The sequence below is a fragment of the Heteronotia binoei genome, chromosome 21 (genome assembly GCF_032191835.1).
Source record: "Heteronotia binoei isolate CCM8104 ecotype False Entrance Well chromosome 21, APGP_CSIRO_Hbin_v1, whole genome shotgun sequence".
Lineage (NCBI taxonomy): Eukaryota > Metazoa > Chordata > Lepidosauria > Squamata > Gekkonidae > Heteronotia > Heteronotia binoei.
In genome coordinates, this window is record NC_083243.1 from 132,972,406 (window position 1) to 132,995,831 (window position 23,426).

At 40.6% G+C, this 23,426-nt stretch overlaps 2 protein-coding genes across 2 annotated transcripts in view; one reads left to right on the forward strand and one right to left on the reverse strand.

The window, feature by feature from the left end:
- Positions 1–18,999, forward strand: part of DNAJC24 (DnaJ heat shock protein family (Hsp40) member C24) — a 103,349-nt gene extending 84,350 nt beyond the window's left edge. Inside the window, exons 4-5 of the mRNA XM_060262941.1 lie at positions 17,182–17,250; positions 18,082–18,999. Coding sequence (XP_060118924.1) covers positions 17,182–17,250; positions 18,082–18,206 — 194 coding nt within the window. The 3' untranslated portion in view covers positions 18,207–18,999. The remainder of the gene's footprint in view (positions 1–17,181; positions 17,251–18,081) is intronic.
- Positions 18,797–23,426, reverse strand: part of IMMP1L (inner mitochondrial membrane peptidase subunit 1) — a 113,757-nt gene continuing 109,127 nt past the window's right edge. The window contains exons 7-8 of the mRNA XM_060262940.1: positions 21,619–21,729; positions 18,797–18,970 (exon numbers count right to left, since the gene is read on the reverse strand). Of these exons, the coding sequence (XP_060118923.1) occupies positions 18,902–18,970; positions 21,619–21,729 (180 nt within the window). The 3' untranslated portion in view covers positions 18,797–18,901. The remainder of the gene's footprint in view (positions 18,971–21,618; positions 21,730–23,426) is intronic.

Consider the following 23,426-nt stretch of genomic DNA (forward strand, 5'->3'; position numbering starts at 1 on the left):
TGCTGTTTTTGACCATCCAACTTCTGCTTTTGACCTTTAAAGCCTCAAATCTGTTTGATCCAAAATTCCTGAAAGACTGCATCCATTCTTACCAACCTGCACAAACTCTGAGATCAGTAGATGAGGATTGCTATGGAAATCTGCATTGGCTGAGATAAGATTGAGGATAGTCTTTTAAGTGACTGTCCCCAAGCTGTGGAACTCCTTCCACCAGGAGGTGGGATTGGTGCCATTGCATCAGGCATGTTGGAACAGACATTATTTTGGAAGGCCTTTAAATGCTCTCACTGATGAATGATTATATTATTCTTTAGATTTAATTGATTAAAATGTTATTGTTCTTCTGATTTTGCTGTTTTGGAAATTTGATAGTATGACTAGATCTATGACTCCTTAGATGCTGTGATAAGCCAGAAAAGCAGCATAAAAATTGGCTAGTTAACTAAGTTTAGTAAAATTCCCCACAAATCTGAATCTCTCCTTTTAGGGAATTAAGCTGGCCAATTTTCCTCCCTCCCTCAGTTTTCTATTTTTCTTTTACCTTCCTGTCCACATAGTAAGGACAATGAACATGCCCATTTCTGATCAGGCTGGTTTTTGTTGGACTTTCCTTCACGCTCAGGAAATCTCCATATAGTATATTAATCAGGGCTTTTTTTGTCGAAAAAGCCCAGCAGGAACTCATTTGCATATTAGGCCTCATCCTCTGATGTCACCAATGTTTTGCACAGGGCTTTTTTGTAGAAAAAGCCCAGCAGGAACTCATTTGCATATTAGGCCATACCCTGATGTCACCATTGTTTCACACAAGGCTTTTTTGTAGAAAAAGCCCAGCAAGAACTCATTTGCATGTTAAGCCACATCCCCTGATGCCAAGCCAGCTAGAACTGCATTCCTGCTTAAAAAAAAAAAAGCCTTGGTATTAATAAATATTAAACGATCTGCAAGTGATTCTGTTTTGCTGTTACCTGATAGGTACTTTGGCTATGAAGTTTGGTGTTGCAAAAAACAAGTCTGTGGACTCAGAAAGAGTCTTGAAGAAGTAAGCAATTGTGAAATTCCTTTCCTTTCTAAGACTCTTCTTATGTTGTTAGAAGCTTTTAGGTTCTTAAGTGTGCTAGTTTTTTCCATCTTTATATCCCTTTAACTCTCAGCTGCTCTAAACATGCTGTGCCTCTTGGCAAAAGATGTGAAAAAATGAACTTTTCACTGCGGATTTTTTTTCTTTTAAAAGGAAAAATTGTGAATTTTTTAGGAGTGCTGAAGGGAATCTTCTATGAGATTTTTTAATGAGTGAGATGCTTTTAAAGATAAGATTTTACTCAGAATATTCAGCATTTTCATGTAAAACAGTCAAAGTACTAATTAATGATAATTCCATATATACTTGTAAACATTAACATATTTTGATGCAATGTATATTGTTTCAAATGTGAATAATTTGGAGGACAATAAATGTTATGTTAGGTCTTTCTTTGAGCAGGAACAGTTCTGGCTGGCTTGGCCAGGGCTCCAGCTCAGAAAATGGTCTCCAGCAGAGGAAGGCCCTAGGCAGCCATGTGCTCCCAGACTGCATATTCCATCCTTTCTGCCACTTCCAGATTCCAGCAACAATAACCTTTATTGGCATAACAGCATAGATGTGCACAATCAGCAAGGGGGAAAACATATATTACCCCAACATTTCAAACATTCCTCTCCTCTTAGAAGCACAGCACAGATATTTAGCCACAGTCTCAATAATCTCAGGGCTATAAGAGGACAATAGGAAGAGAGTCTTACCACCAACAGATTGTCCCTCATGCTTTCGAAGAAGAGAATTTAAGGAAATGGCACGAATATCACAGTAAAATGTACAATGCAGGAGAACATGTACAGTACTTTCTATATCCCTTGAACCATAATCACAAAACCTGTTGGAATATGGAATTTTGTTTTTTTTCCTGAAATATGGAATTTTGTTAAACCTCCCATACAGCACAGCAGAAGGAAGGACATTAAAGTGAAGGCTCTACAAAGGTTAGGGGAAGTCAAACAAGACATGTTGCCAAGGTTCCACTAGAGGAGATCCCCCACCTCAAAGGGGAACAAAGCTTCTGAGTTCTTGCATTTCAATATCTACAAGTTGTTGTTTAATCAGCGTAAATGCAGTCATCTCCGGGAGGGAGACTAAATCATCAAAACTGAACCCAATTACGGAGATTTTTTTTTTCAATATTGGGTAGCCATGCAGATAATTGGGGTTCAGATAGCATGTATGCAATGAGACTATTGGGGCTACTCCTGAAATGTAAACGTAACCAGAATTTAATTGTTATAATCCAGGCTTTTGTCTCTAGGAGTCTTGGATTGGTCTCCAAGCATATAGCTGCATAGGGCACACACACTGGCAGCCCTAATATTTTCCTTAGAAAGTTGGATTGTATTTGTTCTACTGCTTTATTAAGGGCTGTGATCCAGATTGGAATACCATAAAGCAGTTTAGCACTGATTTTGTGGTTAAAAACTCTTTAGGGCTGCAGGAATGTATTGATTTCCCATAGTATAATAGAAACGAGTGATTGCAAGTATGTTACTATTCACAGATTTTGTCACTTCTTTTTTGTGGGTTACCCATCCCACTCTATGATGGAAATAGACTCCTAGGTATCTACAACTTTTGACCTGTTCAATCCCGTTCCCTCTTATATTCCACTTGACAGGTTTCCAGGTTTTCCCAAAAGCCATGATTTTAGATTTATCAAAATTTAAAGTCTGTTTGTTCAATTCACAATAGTCTAAAAAGCAAGATAACATCCTTTTCATCCCTATTTCTGAAAGGGAGAATAACACAGTATCATCTGCATACAAAAGCAGTGGTACATGCATCGCCCCTAGTTTTGGATTATGACCGATTCCTTTCAAGAAGGGGGCTAAGTTATTTTTAAAAAGATTAAATAATAAGGGAGCTAAGATGCATCCTTGTTTTACTCCTATGTTAACTGGAATCTTAGGAGTTAGATCACCCATCTTGGAGCATCTAACTTGACAGGTGGTTTCAGAGTGAAGTTTTTTGATCAAAAAAAGCAATCTTGCATCAATCCCTAGGTCTCTTAATTTTTTCCACAAAAGATCTCTAGGGACAGAATCAAAGGCACCCTTAAGGTCTAAAAAAGGCTGCCAATAATTTAAGCCCCTTCCCTTTCCTGTATTTGTTTACCAAATGACTTAGTACAATGCAATGGTCTAAGGTTGATTTTCGTTGGCAGAATCCAACTTGCTCTGGCCCTAAAATTTGCTGTTCTGATATCCATGACTTGAGTTTGTTTGCCAGATACCTTGCATACAACTTCCCAATAGTGGATAGGGGACTAATAGGTCTATAATTGCTAGGAAGCTGACAATCACCTTTTTAAAATATGGGGACCACTATTGCATTTGTCCAGCCTTCGGGTATCAAGCCCGTTCTATCAATTAAAGTGAATAGGGCAGCTAAAAAAGGGGCCCACCACTCAGGAAATGCCTTAATGCAGGGATGGCCAATGGTAGCTCTCCAGATGTTTTTTGCCTACAACTCCCATCAGCCCCAGCCAATGGCCATGCTGGCTGGGGCTGATGGGAGTTGTAGGCAAAAGGCATCTGGAGAGCTACCATTGGCCACCCCTGCCTTAATGGCTTCAGGAGGGATGGCATCAGGACCGGGGGCTTTCTGCAGTTTGATTAGTGCTATCAGGGATTCAATCTCTGCTGCTTGTACTGGAGGCCACTCTAAACAATCATCCGAGCTAAGCACAGATTCTTCTACCAAATTAACTCTATTATCCTAAAAAAAAATCTTCAAAAAATGTTCATACCAAGTATTTATTGTTATTGAGGTACTTATGAAGCCTTTCCTACCCACAGAGTCTGAAATCAAGGCCCAGAATTTCCTCGTGTTGTTATTTATTGTGGCTTGGAGGAGGGGTTCCCAGCATTTCCGTAAAAAGGCTTTTTGCTTATTTTTATACAATTGGTGTAATACGGTTTTAAACCCAAAGTACTCCCTTGGTGGGTACACTAAGCACGATTCCTATATTGATGGTAAATAGTACGCACTTAAGTCTTCATATTATGACTCTCACAGTCAAACCAGCCTCTTGTGGATACCTCCCTTGCTTGGTGTTATTGCTCAGGTTGTAACATCAGAACATCAGAGAGTTGAAACATAATTTTATCATACACCTGAAACAACTCTGATGTCTGGTTCAAATTCCTTGATAATGATAAAAACTCTTCTAAAAATGAGAATCGAGGATGTCAGCTGCCATTTTGGCAGTCTTGTTAGACCAATAAATTCTGGGCATCCTATTTGTTGCACTTCCAGGGTCATCTCTCAAGTGTTCCTGCCCAATCGAGGGGGAAAGGAAATTTAAAACTAAAGCCAGAGGAAAGTGATCACTTTCCACTCGCCCCAAGATTGAAAAGGTTCTCACGCTGCCTCCCCTACAACACTACAGCCTCGGCTTGAGGCATAAGTAAATTCTCCAGGGAGGTCGTAAGGAGGTAGACCATTCAGAACAACCAAGTTAAACCTCAGACAAAGCTGAATTCCAGCTTCATTAATTTGGGGATCCTTAGAATGTCTCAGATTAAACAAACAATTAGGCAGGGCATTATCTGAAGTAAAACCTTATCTTCCTGCAAGAACTGATCCATTCTGGCATTAAAGTCACTGGCCATTATGATACCCAGGGCTGGAAACTTCCGTTCCAGGTCCTCTAAGACCTCTAGGAGCCTATCCCAATACAGGGTCAAGGTTTCTTTTACAGTACATGGTGGCACATAAACATTGATTATTATTAAGGACTTCCCTGAACTTTTCAAAAGACAGGCTTATGCCAAATGTCCACAATCCTGTAGGGGAAGCACCTCAAAATCGGAGTTACAAGACCACCACAATGAAATTCTGGCTTGATATCGGCCAACATATTTTGATGCTATGTATATTGTTTCAAATGTGAATAATTTGGAGGACAATAAATGTTATAATGTTAGGGCTTTTTTTGAGCAGAAACACACAGAAATGCAGTTCTGATGGGCTTGGTCAGGGCTCCAGCTCAGAAAATGGAGCTAGGCAGCCATGCGCTCTCAGACTGCATATTTCATCCTTTCTGCCACTTCCAGACTCCATCAGGCTTGCAAAGAAAGCAAGAGATGGAGAGCTGTCCACAAGCACGCACCCCTCAGGAAAAGCTGGGCCTGCCTCTGCCTTCTCCACTGCCTTCTCTCTGGCCATGTTTGAGGGGAGGGGCAAAACAAGGTCTTCCCATTGGGCTGAGAACACACATCCATGAAATGCAGCTGATGGCACTGTACTGTTTTGCGTCAATATGCGGAAGGCAACCTACTGAACGAGTGACCTAATATGTAAATGAGTTCCTGCTGGGCTTTTTCTACCCAAAAAGTCCTGATAATGTGTAATATATTATCGAGGAGTCTGCTGTTTCCAACATTAAAGTTTAAACTTAGTATCCATAAAAGGTGGGGATCCTATTGTGACTATTCAGCTGTTTCTGTCTCAAGTAGTATTTTTTTTTTACTACAAATTCTGTTTTCTAATTGCAGCTTCTTTTTTGCTGCCTCATGGATGCCAGAAAGTTCAGGCACATGTGCTAAGGTAGCAGAGGATGAAATAGTTTCCTGCTGTCTCTCAGTACTGAATATATTTACAGTTTTCCTTGTAGAAAATAAAAACAAAGCTCTATTCTGTATCACCAATGACTCTGTGCTCTTACAGAAAAGAGCTGGCATTTACCAAAATATAATACAAATTGTGGAGAGAAAGTAATAGAGGCACAGTTGCAGGTTAAATGGCAGCAAGCATGAATATTGCACACATTTTTAGATTTAAAAACAAAACAAAACACAGAAGCAGGAGGGTGTCCCAACATAACAATATGTAAATTAACAATACCTTAATGAGATTTATGGTTCTGCTAGTATAGATCTTTCACATATACTGTGGCAGTATAAAACTAATCTAAACCTAAAAGAGTTTCCTCTTTTTGTTTTTAACTTTCTCCATGACACATTTAAAATAGAGAGTGTGTCTCTGTGTGTATAATATATATGAGTGTGTATACTTGATTAAAAGGCACATAAGGCTGAGCTCCATCTTGAAATTTATTACGCAGAACACAGTAAATATAGATCATTGTTCAATACATTGGTTAGATGTATCACTAAGCAAAATTCAGAACTTGTGTAAGTTAGGAAAGGAAAGGTCCCCTGTGCAAACACCAGTCGTTTCCGACTCTGGGGTGACGTTGCTTTCACAATGTTTTCACAGCAGACCTTTTTACGGGGTGGTTTGCCATTGCCTTTCCCTCTCATTACACTTGCCCCCCAGCAACCTCGGAAGGATGGAAGGCTGAGTCAACCTCGAGCCGGCTACCTGAACCAGCTTCCGCTGGAATCAAACTCAGGTCGTGAGCAGAGGGTTCCAACTGCAATATTGCAGCTTCGGTATAGAAAGTTTTGATTTCTTTTATTTAACATCTATTCAAAGCTTTGCACACATCATTTTAAACCTGGAATCGTTCTAGATCAGATTCCACAACTGATCTTTTCAAGTATCCTAACAATATTATCTTGGGATCACAGTGCAACTGAAATATTGTCATTGTTATCATAACTTTCATTGACTCCTCACTAGATTGGTTTATTTTATTTTTTTTAATAGAACCTATTCTTTGCTCTGTCAGGCCCTATACAGCTGAAGGGTGAATAATTTTTATTTGTTAAGCACCTTCAGATCTGGTTATTTTAACAATATTACTTATGAGTTATACTTTATGCTCTGTGATTGCAATGGCTTTTGGCTATACACAATAAATGCTACCTGTACCTTGCATTAGCGGCACAACAAGATTATAGTACTTAGGGCATTGCTTGGTAACATCTAACTAGCTCCAGATGCTCTGCTGAAGTGGAGAAGGATTCATGAATAGTTTAAACATTTGACTAGGGAACTGATGTACTCAGGGGTCATTTTGTAGAAAAAGCTTTCCAGAAACTCATTAGCATAACTTATTTGCACATGCAACACCCCTGACATCACCGGAAGTGTGTCAGAAGGCAACACCCACCGCTCAGGCTCCACCCCAGAATCTCCAGGTATTTCCTTACTCAGAGCTGGCAATCTGGAGAAAAATTGCCTGAGCTACAGAAAGCATCTCACTCTTCAAAGTCCTCAATATCTCAGCACCGTGATACAGCAGTTTGCATCACACAGAAAACAGAAAACAGCAAGAAAATACTTCCATCAAAACTACATCCCACAACTAAAATCCAACTTTCCCTTACTTTCCTCAAGTTTTTGAACAGTGTCTGTTCCTGAGATCCTATTCTGACATACAAGATCCAGAAGCAGTCACTAGAAAAGCAAAAGCAGCTCACCTGTCACAAACAGCCAGGCTCCCGTTGTATTCATTCAACAGCCACCACTACAAACTCTTTCACTGAGAGATGCATTTGACAAGTAATAGCTCCCTCATTTTGAGACAAATAGAGGAGGGGAGGGAGAGAGAGAGATGGAAGGAAAGAGTGAAAGAGGTGGGAATAGAGAGAGAGAATAGATGGAGGAAGGAAGGAGAGACTTGAGACAGCTTGTAGGGAGGGAGGTCTTGGCCTTGGCCACCACTGACTGGCACTTTGCCTCCTGTGGAGGAGGGGAGGAATCCTCGTGAGAAGACAAAGGATGTATGCCAGCCAGAGGGCATGCATGGCTTGTCAAGTTACTTTTGAGGGGGGGGGGGAGATGTGGGACAGAAGGCAGGGAGAGATAGAGAAAGGAAGGAGGGTAGGTGCATGGCTGGCCTTGCTGCTAGGCAAACTAGGCGGTTGCCCAGGGTGCCAGGAGGCAGGGGGAGGCAAATTGCCCCCCCCCCGGTGCCCCAGGCAAGCACTTAGTTTGCCTTCCTTTCCCCCCCTCCCCACGCTGCCACCACAGCCACTATCGCCCTCCAGCCTGCCACCGCCCCCTCCGGCCAGTCGCTGAGTTCTACTCACTCTCCCTCCCTCGCAACTCAACAAACTAAGGCCTGTCGGCTACTCACAGCCCACACCTGTGCATTTTGTTGAGTCAAAACGCGTAGGCGCCGGTGGCAGCGGGCCAGAGGGGGATAGTGGCTGCAGTGGCAGCATGGGGGGGGGAAAGGAAGGCAAACTAAATGCTTGCCTGGAGCACCGGGGGGGGGCAAATGGGAAAGGTAGGGGGGAGGAGGCGGGGGGCGCTGCACCATGGGGGGCACCTGCATAGGGCACCAGAGACCCACGGGCCGGCCTTGGGGAGGTGAGAGAGCCTTCTCACTCTGCACTCCAAACTTTTGTGACCCGCAGCCCAGGGAGATTATCTGGCTGTTAAGTTTGCAACAGTTCTTGAAAACAGCCCTTTTCTGGAGAGTCTTTTAGAAGTCCAGAAAGTCAAGGCTGGTTTTTCTGACTGGGACTTGCCACTTCTTTCTTTGGTCCAGTAAAAGGCTTTACATTGATTTTGTTCTTGTTTCTGTAACTGTATTTTGCCAGTAGGACTGTAAAAGGTAAAGGTAGTCCCCTGTGCAAATACCAGTCGTTTTCGACTCTGGAGTGACGTTGCTTTCACAACATTTTCATGGCAGACCTCACGGGGTGGTCTGCTATTGCCTTCCCCAGTCATCTACACACTCCCCCCCACCCAGCAATCTGAGTACTCATTTTACCGCTCTCGTAAGGATGGAAGGCTGTCAACCAGGAGCCGGCTAGGTGGCTACCTGAACCAGCTTCCACTGGGATCGAACTCAGGTCATGAGCAGAGGGCTCCGACTGCAGTATCCAGATCTGGAAATATTCAGGGCCAAACTATCCAAAATTCAAGATATTTCCGAATACCAGTATATCAGAATATATAGAAGATATCTGGATATTTCCAGATATTGAGCCCCATTATACCCTATGGGCCATTAAAGTCAATGGCAACATAGGGTGTAATGGAAGCCACCTGAAGAGGAGGGGGTTTGGAGGAGAGTCCCCAAAACTGCAGGGCAGCTTTAAGGGACTCTCCCCCAAGGAACCCCGAAGTCCCAAAAAGATTGGACATGGAGTCCCATTCTAGGGGCACCCAAAGAGAGTGCCCCCATCCCATCATTATACTCTATGGGCCACTGAAGTCAATGGCACAACATAGGGTATAATCAAAGGCAGCTGGGGAACAGGGGTTTGGAGGGAGAACCCCCAAAACAACAGGGTGGCTGCAGGGGACTCTCCCCCAAGGAACCCCCAAGGCTGAAAAAGGCTGGACCTATATGAGGGCACCCCAAAAGTCTTTACAAAGTCACACACACACTCAATACAGCCAAGAAAAACAATAAAATACCACCAGCAGTTCAACAGGTCAGATTACCACCAGGCCTGGCCAAATTTGTCTCAGGCTCCAGAGAGGAACAGCCAAGCAAAAGCCAATCACCCAGAAACCAAAAGCCGTCCAAACCACACACATACACTGAAACACAACCAGGAAAAACAGTAAAACAACACCAGCAGTTCAACAGGTCAGTAAACCTCCACAGCCTGGCCAAGGGAAAACAGGACAAAATCAGATCCCACACAATCAGGTCAACCAAATCCTGGCAGAAATTTAACAGGCAATTTAAAAAAAACAGTAACAGGCAATTCCAATTTAAAAAAAAAATCCCCAGAAAGGATTATAACAATAACACAGATTAAAATAAACACTTTAAGCCAGGCCAGGACAGAGCCACCCCCCCCCCCCCGCAACCCAGCCCCCAACAGAAAACCAACCACCCAAAGCAGGAGGAAAACTCAAGGTTTTCAAAAAGTTAAACATAAAAACCTGCTTCTAATCTGAACAGAAATCTCCCCATAAACACAAAAAAGGAGTCATCTCACCAGATGAAGTCCTACAGTCCAGTAGTACAACCAGGAACAGCAGCAGCCAAAGCCAGACCACAGAGAGGAGAGCAGAGCACAGCCAAAGGGCACAAGAGCTCACTCACAGTCTCTCTATGGCAAGTTGGCAACACAGCAGCAGTAGCAATGGAGATTAGGTTCACCCTTCTCCCTTCACACAACAGCTGAGCCATGCATTTTGCAAAAATGCATAGGTGTGATTGGATCAGGGGACCCCTGCTCCCCTTCCCCCAGCCAGAGGGGGTGGGGACAGATGAGCTAGCTGATACTGTAGCCTGTGGAGCTCCAGCAGTCTGCAGCAGCAGACTTGGAGAAACAGAGAATTTCACCATATGTGCGGCCTTATAAGGTAAAAATAAATAAATAATTTGTATCTGCTCTCCCGGGACGTTCCTGTGCGTTCCCCCTGAAAATGAGCCCTGGATGTACTTCTCCATAGGTATATGTATGAATTCCAGCTGTGGAACAGTTTTCCCAGCTCAAGAATAGACCTATGAATTGCTTGTGCATCTCCCAGTGCCCATGACAACCACCTAGTTTGCCCTGCTGCCTGCCTTCCCTCCCTCCCTGACACTGCAGTGCAGCCGTGCTCCATTGCCCCCACTCCTCAGAGTCGCGTCGAGCCATGCTGTGCCAAGACTGGACCCTACTGGCTTCGATGTGGCTGACACGCAATCTAATGCTTTGAAGCCTGCATGGGAGAAGGCTTCGCTTCCCCTCACTTCCAGGAAGGAGGGGGGAGAAGCCTTCTCTCTTGTGGGCTTCAAAGTGTTAGATGGTGCACTGGCTGCATTGAAGCCGGTAGAGTCCAGCCTTGGCACAGCGCGGCTTGGCACGCCTCTGAGGATGAGAGGGGTGACAGAGCGTGGCTGCATTGCAGCGTCGGGGAGGGAGAGAAGGCAGGCGGTGGCAGGGGGGCAGTGGTGGGGGGAGCTGAGCCTCATGGGGGGGTGGAGTGCGGCACCGCATTGCGGCGCTGTGAGGGCCAGAGGGCGGCTGGGGGGAGGGGGAGGCAGACAGGAAGCCTGCCTAGGGTGCTGTGCACCATTGGGCTGGCACTGGTTGCAGGATCCAACTTGTTCTTTTAATGGAAAGTGCTGATCAAATGAAAATACCTTTGCTGTATTAATCTTTGAAAACAGCATGGAAACTAATATTAGTACTTAGGTGCAGAATAACTGATGGCTACCTGTGCAAATGCCATTAGTCATTTGCAGGATGTTACTGATTTTTTGAAGACATTACATTCTCCCAGAGAATACCATTATGTATGACTCCAAATATGTTAACATACTCATGGCTGACCATTTCCAAATGCCTCTCCTACTTCATATACATTTATGATATCTCTGTTATGATTTCTACAAAATAAACTCTTGAGAGATTTCTTAGGGCTTCACTTTTTGGATTCTATTGTAATGGACACATTTATTTTACTTATTGTCAGCGATATAAAGCCCATTTGAACAGTGGTCTCTTTCTCAAGCCTTGGGAGGTAGACTTGCTTTCTAACACACCCCTCCCCAATATAAAACCACAACAGTGGATTATTTAACAGAGCCATTAGTCTCAAGACTAGACTCTATAACAAACCCACATTCTGATTTTGTTCACATATCGTCAGACAACACTAGTTCAGGACCAAATAGGATCACCCATACCATCAGAAGCTCATTAACCTGCTTGTCCTCTAAAATGATATATGCTATCATGTGTCCAGTCTACATCAGAAAAAACTGATCTGTCTCAATACAAAAGGATAAATTTACAGAAATTCAACATATAAATAATAAAATTCAGAAACCTCTGGAGAATACATCAGCGTGCCAGGACATTTTTCTGCAGTTTTAGACGTTAACATTCTTCAACAAAGCAATTTCAAAGTGATGCTCTTGAGAAGCTGTTGAATTAGACTTATCAGTTTTAACTAATATCAGTTTTAACTAGCATCAACCAGATGTTAAAGAGCTGATGCCTTTTCTTAACCACTATAGGTGGTAAATGTCATAACATGTTAGTGCTAATACCAATTTACCACTGTTGTGAGTGGCCTTTGTTTTCTTATAAAGTTTGTATAAAGTTTGTATAACTTTTCTTATGAAGTTTGTATACCTTCAGAGGAGTTAGCAGTGTTAGTCTGTTGCTGCAAAATAGTAAAGAGTCCAGTAGCACCTTTAAGACTAACAAATATTATTATAGCATAAGTCAGGGGTAACTAAACTTGCTTAACATAAGAGCCACATAGAATAAACATCAGATGTTTGAGAGCTGCAAGACAGACAGGAAGGAATAGGGGAGGGAGAGGTGGAAAGAAAGCAACTTTAGCTTTAAGTGCATTTTCCAGGCCACTGGCTTGCTTGGAGAAATGATTTAAAGAGGCAAATACCTTCTCCATGCCAGCCGATAAGGCAGTGGGGGCTTCGAGAGCCGCACAATATGTGTGAAAGAGCCACAGTTTGGTGACCCCTGGCATAAGTTTTTGAGAAACACAACTCTGATTAAGAGAGCTGTTTCTCGAAACTTATGCTACAATAACATTTGTTAGTCTTAAAGGTGCTACTGGACTCTTTACAAGTATACTTTCTACATTTCATAGCTTTTTAACCTCACTGTTCAGTTTTGTCTTTCCATCTGCTGTGTTTATATTCTGCTGACAATCTATTTAGTGTATCAAAACAGGCTCTAACTTATGAAAATGCTTCAATGAATCTGTTTATCTTTAAGGTGTAACAAGACTTTCTTTTTGTTTTTGACATAAATGAAGAATTGAAACACCAGTTGTGACTTGCAAAGATTTCAAGATAATGGTATCTTGAAATTTGAAAATACTGAACATTGTTTTAGATTATGACCTGTTTGTTTATTTATTTTTACTGGACCATGCTGCTATAGCAAGCGTTCTCAACCTTTTTGAGCCTGCGGGCATATTTGGAATTCTGACAAGGCATGGTAGGTGCAACAACAAAATGGCTGCAGCAGGAGGAGGAGCCAGCCACAAAATAATTGCCACAACTTAACTTCAGTAACACAGTGCAGAGCCAGCTGCCAAATCAACATCTAAAAAAAAAATCTGCATGCCCAATCAAATTTCAGTAGTCAATCAGGAGCCTTGCTGAGGCAAAAGCCCTACCTTGCCCCACCATTTAAAAACACTTGGCAGATGCCAGAAAAGGTGTAAATGAATGCCATGGTGCTTATGGGCACCATGTTGGGGATTGCTGTGCTATAATTATTTAATGTTACTCTGAATTTTAAAATTCCAGCATTGTTTTAATTGTTTTGAACTTCAGGTTTGTTAACTTCTCTGATGGAACAGCAGTTATTTATTTAGATCCTATGGCTGAGACAATAGAATTGCAGTAGTGCTCAAATTGAGGAGCCAGGATTGAAAGCTTCTCTCCTTTATGCATTTTTGCTCCAGTTAGCAGACCCACTGAGGAACTCTTAGGATGGCCAGCTTTCTGACTGGATACACATGATCCCAGCTTATTGTCCATCTTGCATATATGCCTTGTTCATGCTCCCCTCTCCACATCCCCCACCCCAAGAATCTTAGTTAGAAATTAACTTTACTGTCAGTGACATGTAAATACAGGCATGCAAATTAACCAGAATTTATTTTCCCCATACCTGTGAATCTGTATTCGTTTATTGTAGGTAGCTGGGGTTTCTAGTTAAGATTCCTCACAGAAGAAAGGAAGTGGGAAGCAGGGTGAAGTAAGGGAGAATGCAAACTTTGCAGTGTTGGGTTCATGCGCATCCTTGCTCATTATAGCCTCTGAATCCTATGCTGTAAGCCTCAGCAATTACAAGTGGGTCCTTTTGAAATCATTGAGGCTTCCTTACAGATGAACTTAGAATCCTACTGTGGCATTTTGGAGGCTTTAAAGAGGAGAGGTTTTCCTTTTCAGCTATTCTCTTTCTTTGTCTTTTGTAAAGGTGACTAGGCAATCAGAAAAGCAGGGAGAACTCTGGAAGAGAAGCTAATTGGCTAAAGGAGATCCTTGGGGTATTGTTTTCTTGATGCTCTGGAACTTTTGTTTCCAACCTTGTTCCCCAATGGGGACCCCCAGTGGCTTACCTTATTCTCTTCTCCAATTTTATCCTCACAACAATCTTGTGAGGTAGGTTAGGTTGAGAGTATGATTGATCCAAGGTCACCCAGCAAGCTGCCATTAGCAGAGTGGGGATTCAAACCTGGGTCTCGCAGACTGTAGCCCAACACTGTAACCACTAGTAATAATTACTATTATCATATAGCAGTGTGTGTTGTATAGCCAAGAGATCCTAAGATTGTCTGGCAGTCAGAAGCTCTAGCCGTTTAGCGTTATGCACCACTAAGTGGTGAGCTAACTTGGGGGTTTTTTAAGGCAAGATATGTTTCAGAGGTGCTTTGGCATTGCCTGCCTCTGCATTAAAGCCCTGGTATTCATTGGAGGTCACCTATCCAAATACTAGACCTGGGCTTTCCACGTCAGGGCACTATAATCACTAAAAGGTAAAAAAAAGGTAGTCCCCTGTACAAGCACCAGTCGTTTCTGACTCTGGGGTAACATTGCTTTCACAATATTTTCTCGGCAGACTTTTTACGGAGCGGTCTGCTATTGCCTTCCCCAGTCATCTACACTTTCCCCCCAGCAAGCTGGGTACTCATTTTACCGACCTCGGAAGGATGAAAGGCTGAGTCAACCTGGAGCCAGCTACCTGAACCAGCTTCCGCTGGGATCGAACTCAGGTCGTGAGCAGAGGGTTCTGACTGCAGTACTGCAGCTTTACCACTCTGTGCCATGGGGCTCTGTAATCACTACTCTACAGTAATATCTAGTGCCTGGGTACAGTATTGTACAATATATAATACAGTATTGTACAAGATACTAAAATGAACTTAAATATCATTGAGCATGTTTTTGGCAAAGTATGAGAACTGACGACCTGCAACCTATAGAATTGTTTGGAAAAGATAAAAAGGCATAAAGAAAAGCTCTAATGTTGCTTTGCATGACTGCAGTGAAGATCTGTCTTATGATCTGTCTTCACTGTCTTCTGATCTGGAGCATAATTTTCAGGGTAGATTAGTTGATAATGGAAATATAAATCTTTCTTTCTCCTGATTCTTATTTCTTCCTACTTTCTTCCTTCAGTAGCAAAGAATCATATGTCAGCTAACTTGGTTTCAGCCTGTTTAATGTACTGGAGGTGTTCAGAATAGGTTAGGTCAAAGAGGTTTTATTGATCCTATAATTATTTCTAACTTCTCTGATTTGTTTTAATTGCCTTCATTAAGATTAATTTAGATTAATCTCATTCTCTGGGGACCTGTAGTGTAGATTTCAGGTAAAATTAGAATCACAATTTAATGTTGCAAAAAGGAGGCATAGACCACAGGCCAACTTGATACTGGATAATCGGTCGCTAATTAATGTATTGCATGAAGGGGAGGGAGAAATTCTGCTTTAATATTAAAGTGCTAATTAGACTTTTTTCCCACCAATATATGAGGGCAGTTAAAATAAGTGTTTAATTTCACTACCAATACATTATTCATAGTTAACTACTGTGGTAGATTGGGTGCACCAAATGGAGATAAGTATAACCTTTGTTCTAAAATGTTTTATTCTTATGTAACATTTCTGTACCCCAGTTGAATGTGGATTAGCATTGCTTGGACTTCACATTGCTGAACACATATGTCTAATATTGCATGCACAGTTCAATCAGTTAGGTCTACTAGTTACAAGTTTTCTTCATGCGTTCTGATGTTGATTTTACGCTCGACATATTTTCTCTTACCACTGTAATTGACATATTTTCTCTTACCACTAATCTCAAATCATTAAATAGGAACTACAGTGAACTGGTATTAAGAATACTTTTTATACCAGCAGTACAATTGTGTTTTGAATAATTGATTCCGTTAAATGTTTGAATATAAAAACCATTTGTCTTGTGGGAAAATAAGGACCTCTAGTAGCCCACATTTGTTTCTTATCCTGTAGCTATGTATAGCTCTATATGTGGTTGAAAGAGCTACAGCAGGATCTTTTGTGAGGCAATTGGAGCAACTTACTTCACAGTGTGGTCAGCTGCAAACCCACAGTCGTCTTACTACTGGCTTCATGTGAACAGGTTTGCCAGTATGGGTGATCATTCAGTGACCAAAGTCAGTAGCAAATGAATCACCTATCTACCATCCTGTCATGCTCTCTATCCATCTATTATTATATAAAAGACGTGTGTGGCATTAGATCTGATATTGTCATCTAAAATATTTAATAGTAAACAGAGAAGCAGTGTAAAGATGGGGAAGGTCTAGTCTCTTCATTTTTGAGACAGGAAAAATGGTTTATCCTCAGGGTTTTCTGTACTGCACAAACTGTATCAAAGATACAAATGGGAGAAATAAGTTACAGCTGAAAGATATCAATATCTCTATAATAAGAGTATTTTAAACCGGAAGATGTATACTTAGTGTAGTTCCTTCTGTGTTGACTATCACAACATCCAGAGGAAGCATGCCTTTTTGTTGCAGCGTATTTATAACATAAAGTGGCAATGATGTACCTTTAATAATTTTAGCTGGATAATACTTTGTGAAATGTGAGAATTATAGGATGAGAGTCAAGGGTTCAGTTTGTGTCAGACATGAACCTGCTTAATTATGCTTGGATACTTGTTCACTCCTTCCTTGCTTTCCCATGCATCATATACTGAGATTAAAGATGTATGTTTGAAAGCTTGTACTTTCATCTACTGAAGTTTGTTTCTTTCCCATTAACCATGGTTTATCACAATTAAATTCCAAGTTACTGTGAGAGAAATAAATCTCAGTTTGTATCTGCATTTGAATATCACAACTAATTGGCATTAGGTTAAAAACCTCCATTTCCAAACTTGTGCTGTACAGGTAAGGTTCATGCTCGTAACAAAGAAACTGAGCTAAGGATATGAGAAGTGGGAGAAATAAATTACTGCTGAAGGGTGTGGAACCTCATTTCAATGATGGAATGATTTTATACAGTTTTAATACTTAACAGTGTAAATTTCAACAAATATGATGTAGAATATTTAAAATTGCCCTACATGGTTTTTAATCTTAAAGGAAACCCCCCCCCCCCATGTAATGGTATAGGCAGCTTAAATTGTTTCTCCCAGCTCTACCAGTTTTGTTTCAATGTTATAATTTATAGGGCATTAGGAAACCTTAGTCATGCATCACTCTGTGGGACCTGATTGCCCTCTCTCCCTCTCTACAATTAGAACATGAATTAACACAAGTGTTGCCAGTGGATGCTCAAGTTTCCCTTCAAGATATGGCCTGGAATTGCAGTAAGAAACACATCTAACTGTTTTATCTAGTATAAATTGAAGTATATTTTAAGACTGTATCAAGAGCATTACTGTATAACAGCCACGATCCTTGTAGTCTGGTGTCCTGTTTCCCACAGCAGTCATCCAGATGATTCTAGACAGTAGACAAGCATGGTACAATCTTGCATTTTTCCACCAGCAACTAGCATTGAAACTAGCATATTGCCTCTACACATGGCATTCCATTTCTCTACCAGGTTTATCAGGACCTATTAGCCATATCATCCATGAATTTATCTAATCCCCCTTTAAGCTATCATAACCAGTAGGCATTACCAAAGCTGCTGGCAACAAATTTCATAAGTTTACTATGTGTTGAATGAACAAATGCTTTCAATTGTATGTCCTGAATTTAATGCTAAATAATTTGTTTGGGTAACTATGAGTCCTCCTTTTTTGACACAGATAATTTCTATTAATTTTTTTTAAAAAAAATACCATTTATGAGATTTTGAGTCCCTTTGGACCTGGCTTCAATTTGTTGTTACACAGATTATAATAATAATTATATTATCTGCAGTTCTTGACATTTTAAGAGATCAATATATTGCAGGTTTTGTACACTACTCCAGTAATAGGAGCTAGCTTGTATCTTATTAAAATCCCGTATCATGGGGAAATTCTCATTTCAGGGACTCCAGCTACAGCATGAGTTATTTTCACTTCAAAAATGACAGCCTTCCACATCTATGATGAGGAATTCCATATTTCCACTATACTACTGGCTTTTAGGAAGCATTTAAAATGCATCTGAGAAAGCACTAATGTTATTGACTTTTATTTCAATAGATGATCAGTCTTATTCTCTCATCTGTCGATGTGGTGGGAATTATACTATCTCCAAAAGTGAAGCTGAAGATGTTTCTCTAGTATGCTGTGACACTTGTTCGTTAGTTACAGAGATTCTTCGATGATCCAACAATATTTGATTCAAGATGTCAAAAAGGCAAAGGAAGCATCTGCTTGGATAGACAATAAGAATAAATATAGTGATGCGATCTGAAGAGAAACCAGAGTAATGAATTTAGCAGTAAAAACATGGACATGTAAGAACAGCCAGGAGTGTTGAGGTGGGGGTGCAAAGATGCTATCTGCAAACTTGCTCCTTTTGTAGGTGGTTGGATCCAATTTACATTATTGAGGTAGAAGACTTCTTGCTTAGCAGTGCTCCTTTACCACAATGAGGGAGTGTGTCATATACAAGTTTACAGTGGCTTCCACTCATTGCTATATAGTCGTCTAAGCATTTGTCTACCTGGGGCCATGGTAGTTAAAAACAGTCCCTCCTCTACAACTGTACATGACTTTGTTCTTTTCAGGGCAGTTATTTAATTTAACTTTAGATAAATGAAAAGCAATGTGATTCTGAGATTTAAACAAATATACGATTTGTGAACAGCTACTGGGATAACCTCTTATCTTTGTAAATATGTGTGTATGTGTGTGTGACCCAAGATTGTTAGAAGGATTTATATGTGGGGTAAATGAAAAGAGTGCTGTATAGTTTTAAACAAGTTGCATCTTAACTGCACAATTTTTATTGTATATAAAGTATCTTTATGGAGGGTGTTTTTAAGGCTGTAGGAGAACTCAGATGAGCATAATTCATTCAGTCCTTACAAATCCTATTACTATTGGGGCTTGCACGTAGAAGTCCAAAATCAGTCAGAGGCCACAGCTGTAAAAAAAAAAAGTTAGATTACTTTCTCCTGTTTGCTTTCTTGTCTTTCATCATTATTTCAACTAAAAGTGAAAAACTATGAATGCTGCAAGCAAGTTCACAGTAGGTCCTGTTTACAGTACAATCCTAAATCAGAATAAGTGTGCAATGAAAGCTTATACCCAGAGTAGAACTTTGTTGGTCTTAAAGTTGCCATTGGACTCAAACTTCATTCTACTGCTTTATACCAACATGGCTATCCATCTGAACCAATCCTAAACAGAGTTATACATGTGAAGTGAATGAGCTAAGAAGGGTGTGACTCTGCTTAGATTTTCACTGCCAGTGACATCAGTTAAAGATGCTCATGCACCCAGAAGCAAAAGATCTGTATCATATACAAGATTTATCACCAGTCTTAATCAGAGGCAATTGGTTTGAATACTCTTCATTACAGAAGTTAATGTTAGAGATGGTATACCTGTATCTTAACACTACTGACATAATGTCTGGAAATCAGATACACACATCTAAAGCAAACCTGGGGCAAGTCTACCTGAATCCCCACACTCAGCCAAATTATTTGACCACATGTGTGATAGTGTTCTCTACGCATACAAAGATGTGTAACTGGCTATAAGCTGACATTTAGGGATGGGCATGAACTAAAATTCATGATGAATTTTGGCTGGTTCACGAACTAAAGTTTGTGGCAGGTGAACCAGCACAAACTTTAAGCACTTTGTGGCAGTTCATGAATGGATACATTTACAGCCAGACTGTCTCCACACAAAATGTTTTTCCAAACTTCTAAGCAAGAAGGGGGCAGAATTATCCAGCTTTGGAAACACAAATAAGTTCCCTGTGTGTTTGAAGTGTGTAACTTTTGAATCCGCACCTGACATTTCTCCCAAAAGCACTTTCCTGGGGGCACCTTCTTTGGGGGCTGTAATTCAGACCCTGTGAATTTAATCCTCATTAAACATGGAGCGCAGGCAGAGGACAGTCAGCTGGAGATCCCCTGTGAGTTTGATGTCTCAAGTATGTGGTGGGGGGGAGGTGTTCTACCTCATCACAAACTGAACCAGTTTGTTTGGCAACTAAAAGTTGGTGACAGTTTGTGGTTTGTGGACCAGGCATGCCATGAGCCATGAACCGAACCACATTTTCCCAGTTAATGTCCATTTCTATTGCTAATATTCAGCAGTCAGCAATCCAGCTGAAGCACAATGCTCTACCTAGCTCTTGTCTCTGTGCCTTGTGGACAGCAAAGGCTAGAAATTCTGAGGAGAAGGGATGAATGAGCAGAGCCTAGCATCCAACTGTCAGCACTCTAGATATTAAGACTATATGAAAGGGGCTGGGAACAACCAGAAGGCTTAATGAAAACTGGAATTTAACGAAAACTGAAGCTACACTATGCCATACTATAGATGTAATCTCCTTGACCTCCTTCTGCATCAAAAGGAAGGGTGGAAAAAATGTTTTTTAAAAATTGTTTCAGATAGTTTTTGAAAACTGATTTTTTTCTCATACCCAAGTACTGTAACTCTTTCATTATATTTTATAGCACTTTGAAAAGTTCAGATGAGAAGAGTATTTGAAGTGGGAACTAGAATAACCTCTGTTAAAAATAGGAGGCTGTCCTAGATGGATTTCAGTCGAATTCTCATGTTCCAAGCATTTAACATTTACTACTGCAAAGAGATTCTTTTAATACTACCTCATACATGTGGCTGTACTTAATATAAAAATGATTACTTTTTTATAACTACCATGGGGCTTCTCACTCACCAGTATACAGTCTCTTTGAAAAATATAATTGAATATGAATGCATGTGTCTCACATATATTCAGCAGAATTCCAATGAAAATGCTTGTATTATCTGCTACCCAGCTAAACAAAACTTAAAGCACATTTTCTGCCTTGATATGGACTGATTATGCCTGATTTCCTGTCAGGGAGGGATCTAAAAAAAAATCATGTGGCATTTTATCCAGGAAGATCTGCTGTTTCTTGACACTGTTCACACAGCTGGTAGTGAAAGGCTGAGGAGATCTGCTTCTGAACACCTTATCAAAGATAGGCAAATTCAGCCCACTGTGTTTACCAATCTTTAATCTTAATTTAGTGACAGTACTTGTAATATTTGCCATGATATACTGGGCACAGATCCAAATTACTCTTTGTGTGAGTCAAAGGCACTCCCATTTATGCATGGAGCTAGGTGTTAGCTGAATTCTCCCTCCTACTTCTGCTTCAATTGCTATTTTGGAGGGTTATTCTGGGGACAGAAAGAGCTGCTTGAAAAAAAAAAAAAGGTGGGAAAGCACAAGTCTTTCATCAAAATCAGAATATGCAGCAGGCTAGAATGCTTCAGTAAAAATTTGATTACACAATACAGATGTCATTTTGCAGTACTGCACTTTCATTTACTGCCTCCAATGAGGAACACACAGTCAACAGCATTTATTCTTTTCCCCCATATATATATATATATATATATATATATATATATATATAAAGATCATGTTCTCCTGAAACATTTTAACACCCCAGTCCATGTGCTGCACTAGATAATGAAAATGTCTCATAGTGGTAGTATAGAGCCCCCAAGACTTATAAAAACTGTTAAATTAACACATTTTAGATTGCAGAAGAATACCTTAAAGCAAATACGTCCTTTTATCAACCCATATGGAACAGGACCGTAACACCTGGAGTCGGTAGAATTTCTGAGATTATCACCTTCTAACCAAACGTGTCCTTTAGGTACCTGAGAAAGATCAAAATTAAAAGATAAATATGTATCTGAAGGAAAATGGAATCATCTCCCAACAGTACAATCTAATTTTACCCTTCAGCATGCACATATGATGAGTGAATGGACACTTCCCTGAAACAGAGCAGATGAGGGGGGAAAATCCAAGTATCTATTCTTTCATATACTCCAAAAACACTATATTGCAACAAAAAGCACCCAAATGAAGATGTAAGAGGTTAGACCAATGTGACAGGGTCATTTATTTAATAGACTTCAAAAGAGGTCGTTAGGATGTTGACTGAAAATCTGCCCTGCTGTCGCGGTAACAGCATGAACGGGGCAGCCACACACTCATCAACATCCTGGGGCCAGTACTAAGGCTAGACCTGTTAGTAGGCTTGTGATGAACTAAATGGTAATTGATTGTGACATCAATTACGAATAATCTCATCATTTTATCAGAGAGGGCTTGTCAAAGTTCTAATTAAGATCTCAGTTCATTCTATGCAAAGGCAGGATCCACAACACATAATATTGCAATAATGACCATCACAAACTGGAAAGTCTTTCCTTGTAATTTAAAAATTAATGATGGTGACCTTATCATATAACAGAGACCTTTTACTGCCTATATGGACAGTGTATGAGCTGAATTAAATGCCATAGGTTCAGCCCTGGACTAATGCTGTGATATTTGAGATGCTATAACACAACCACAATGAAATAAAACATGAGTCCAATGGCAATTTAGACTAAATGAATTCATTCCTGCATAAGTGTTCTTGATGCATCAGAAGCATGAAGCCAACATCCATAAGGCCAACATCCATAAAGACACTTATGCTGGAATGATTTTTTTAGTCTTTAAAATGCCGGTAGATTTTTATTTTATTTTGCTCTTACAGCACAACTACCATCTGGAATTAACTGCAACAACAGCTCAAAATACCCAGCATATAAAGCTTTTGAAATGAATATGGGATAAAACAGCTGAATGTTTTACAATTGGCAAAGGGCTCTTAATATTAAACAAACACAAGCAATAGGGAAGAAACATGACTTTAATTATATGTAATTCTCACAGATTCAAGTACTGGCTGATTTAATTGAGTCAATATACTCTTCACACCAAGACGCAGCCCCAGGATGACTTTAAAATGAAGCAGCAGCTTATCAAGTTTCACACTGATGCTAAATGCAGGCTACCACATTTATATCCAGGCAACAGAAAGGACTTGTTAACTCCAACCATTGGAACAGGGACAGTTCAGATGCTTGGTCCCTATAAACCCACACATAGTACGATCCCAAAAACACTTTCCTGAGAGTAAGCTCCACTCAATCTGTATAGAACTCTGAGTAGACCTAAGGATTGTTCCGTTGAAGTAAGACTGGCAGAAGGTCTCAGGTCTCTGTTTTTCATTCTCCCCACTAGGAGAAGGTAATTAGTGCACCACAAGATACAGCATTTATTTTAACTTTTCCATGCAAAATACTCTGAAGGCCGGGTAATATCTAGAAGGACCTAAAATCTATGGATCAGTTTACTTTAGCTACTTTTCCAATCACCACAACATTCTCTGCTCAGATACATTGTGATCAAGCAGTTAGAACAGTAAACCAGAACACATTAATATAATTTAGGGCAAGAGAAGGGAAATACAAGATTTATAGAGGGCAGCATAAGATTAAACATTTAAAAATAGTAT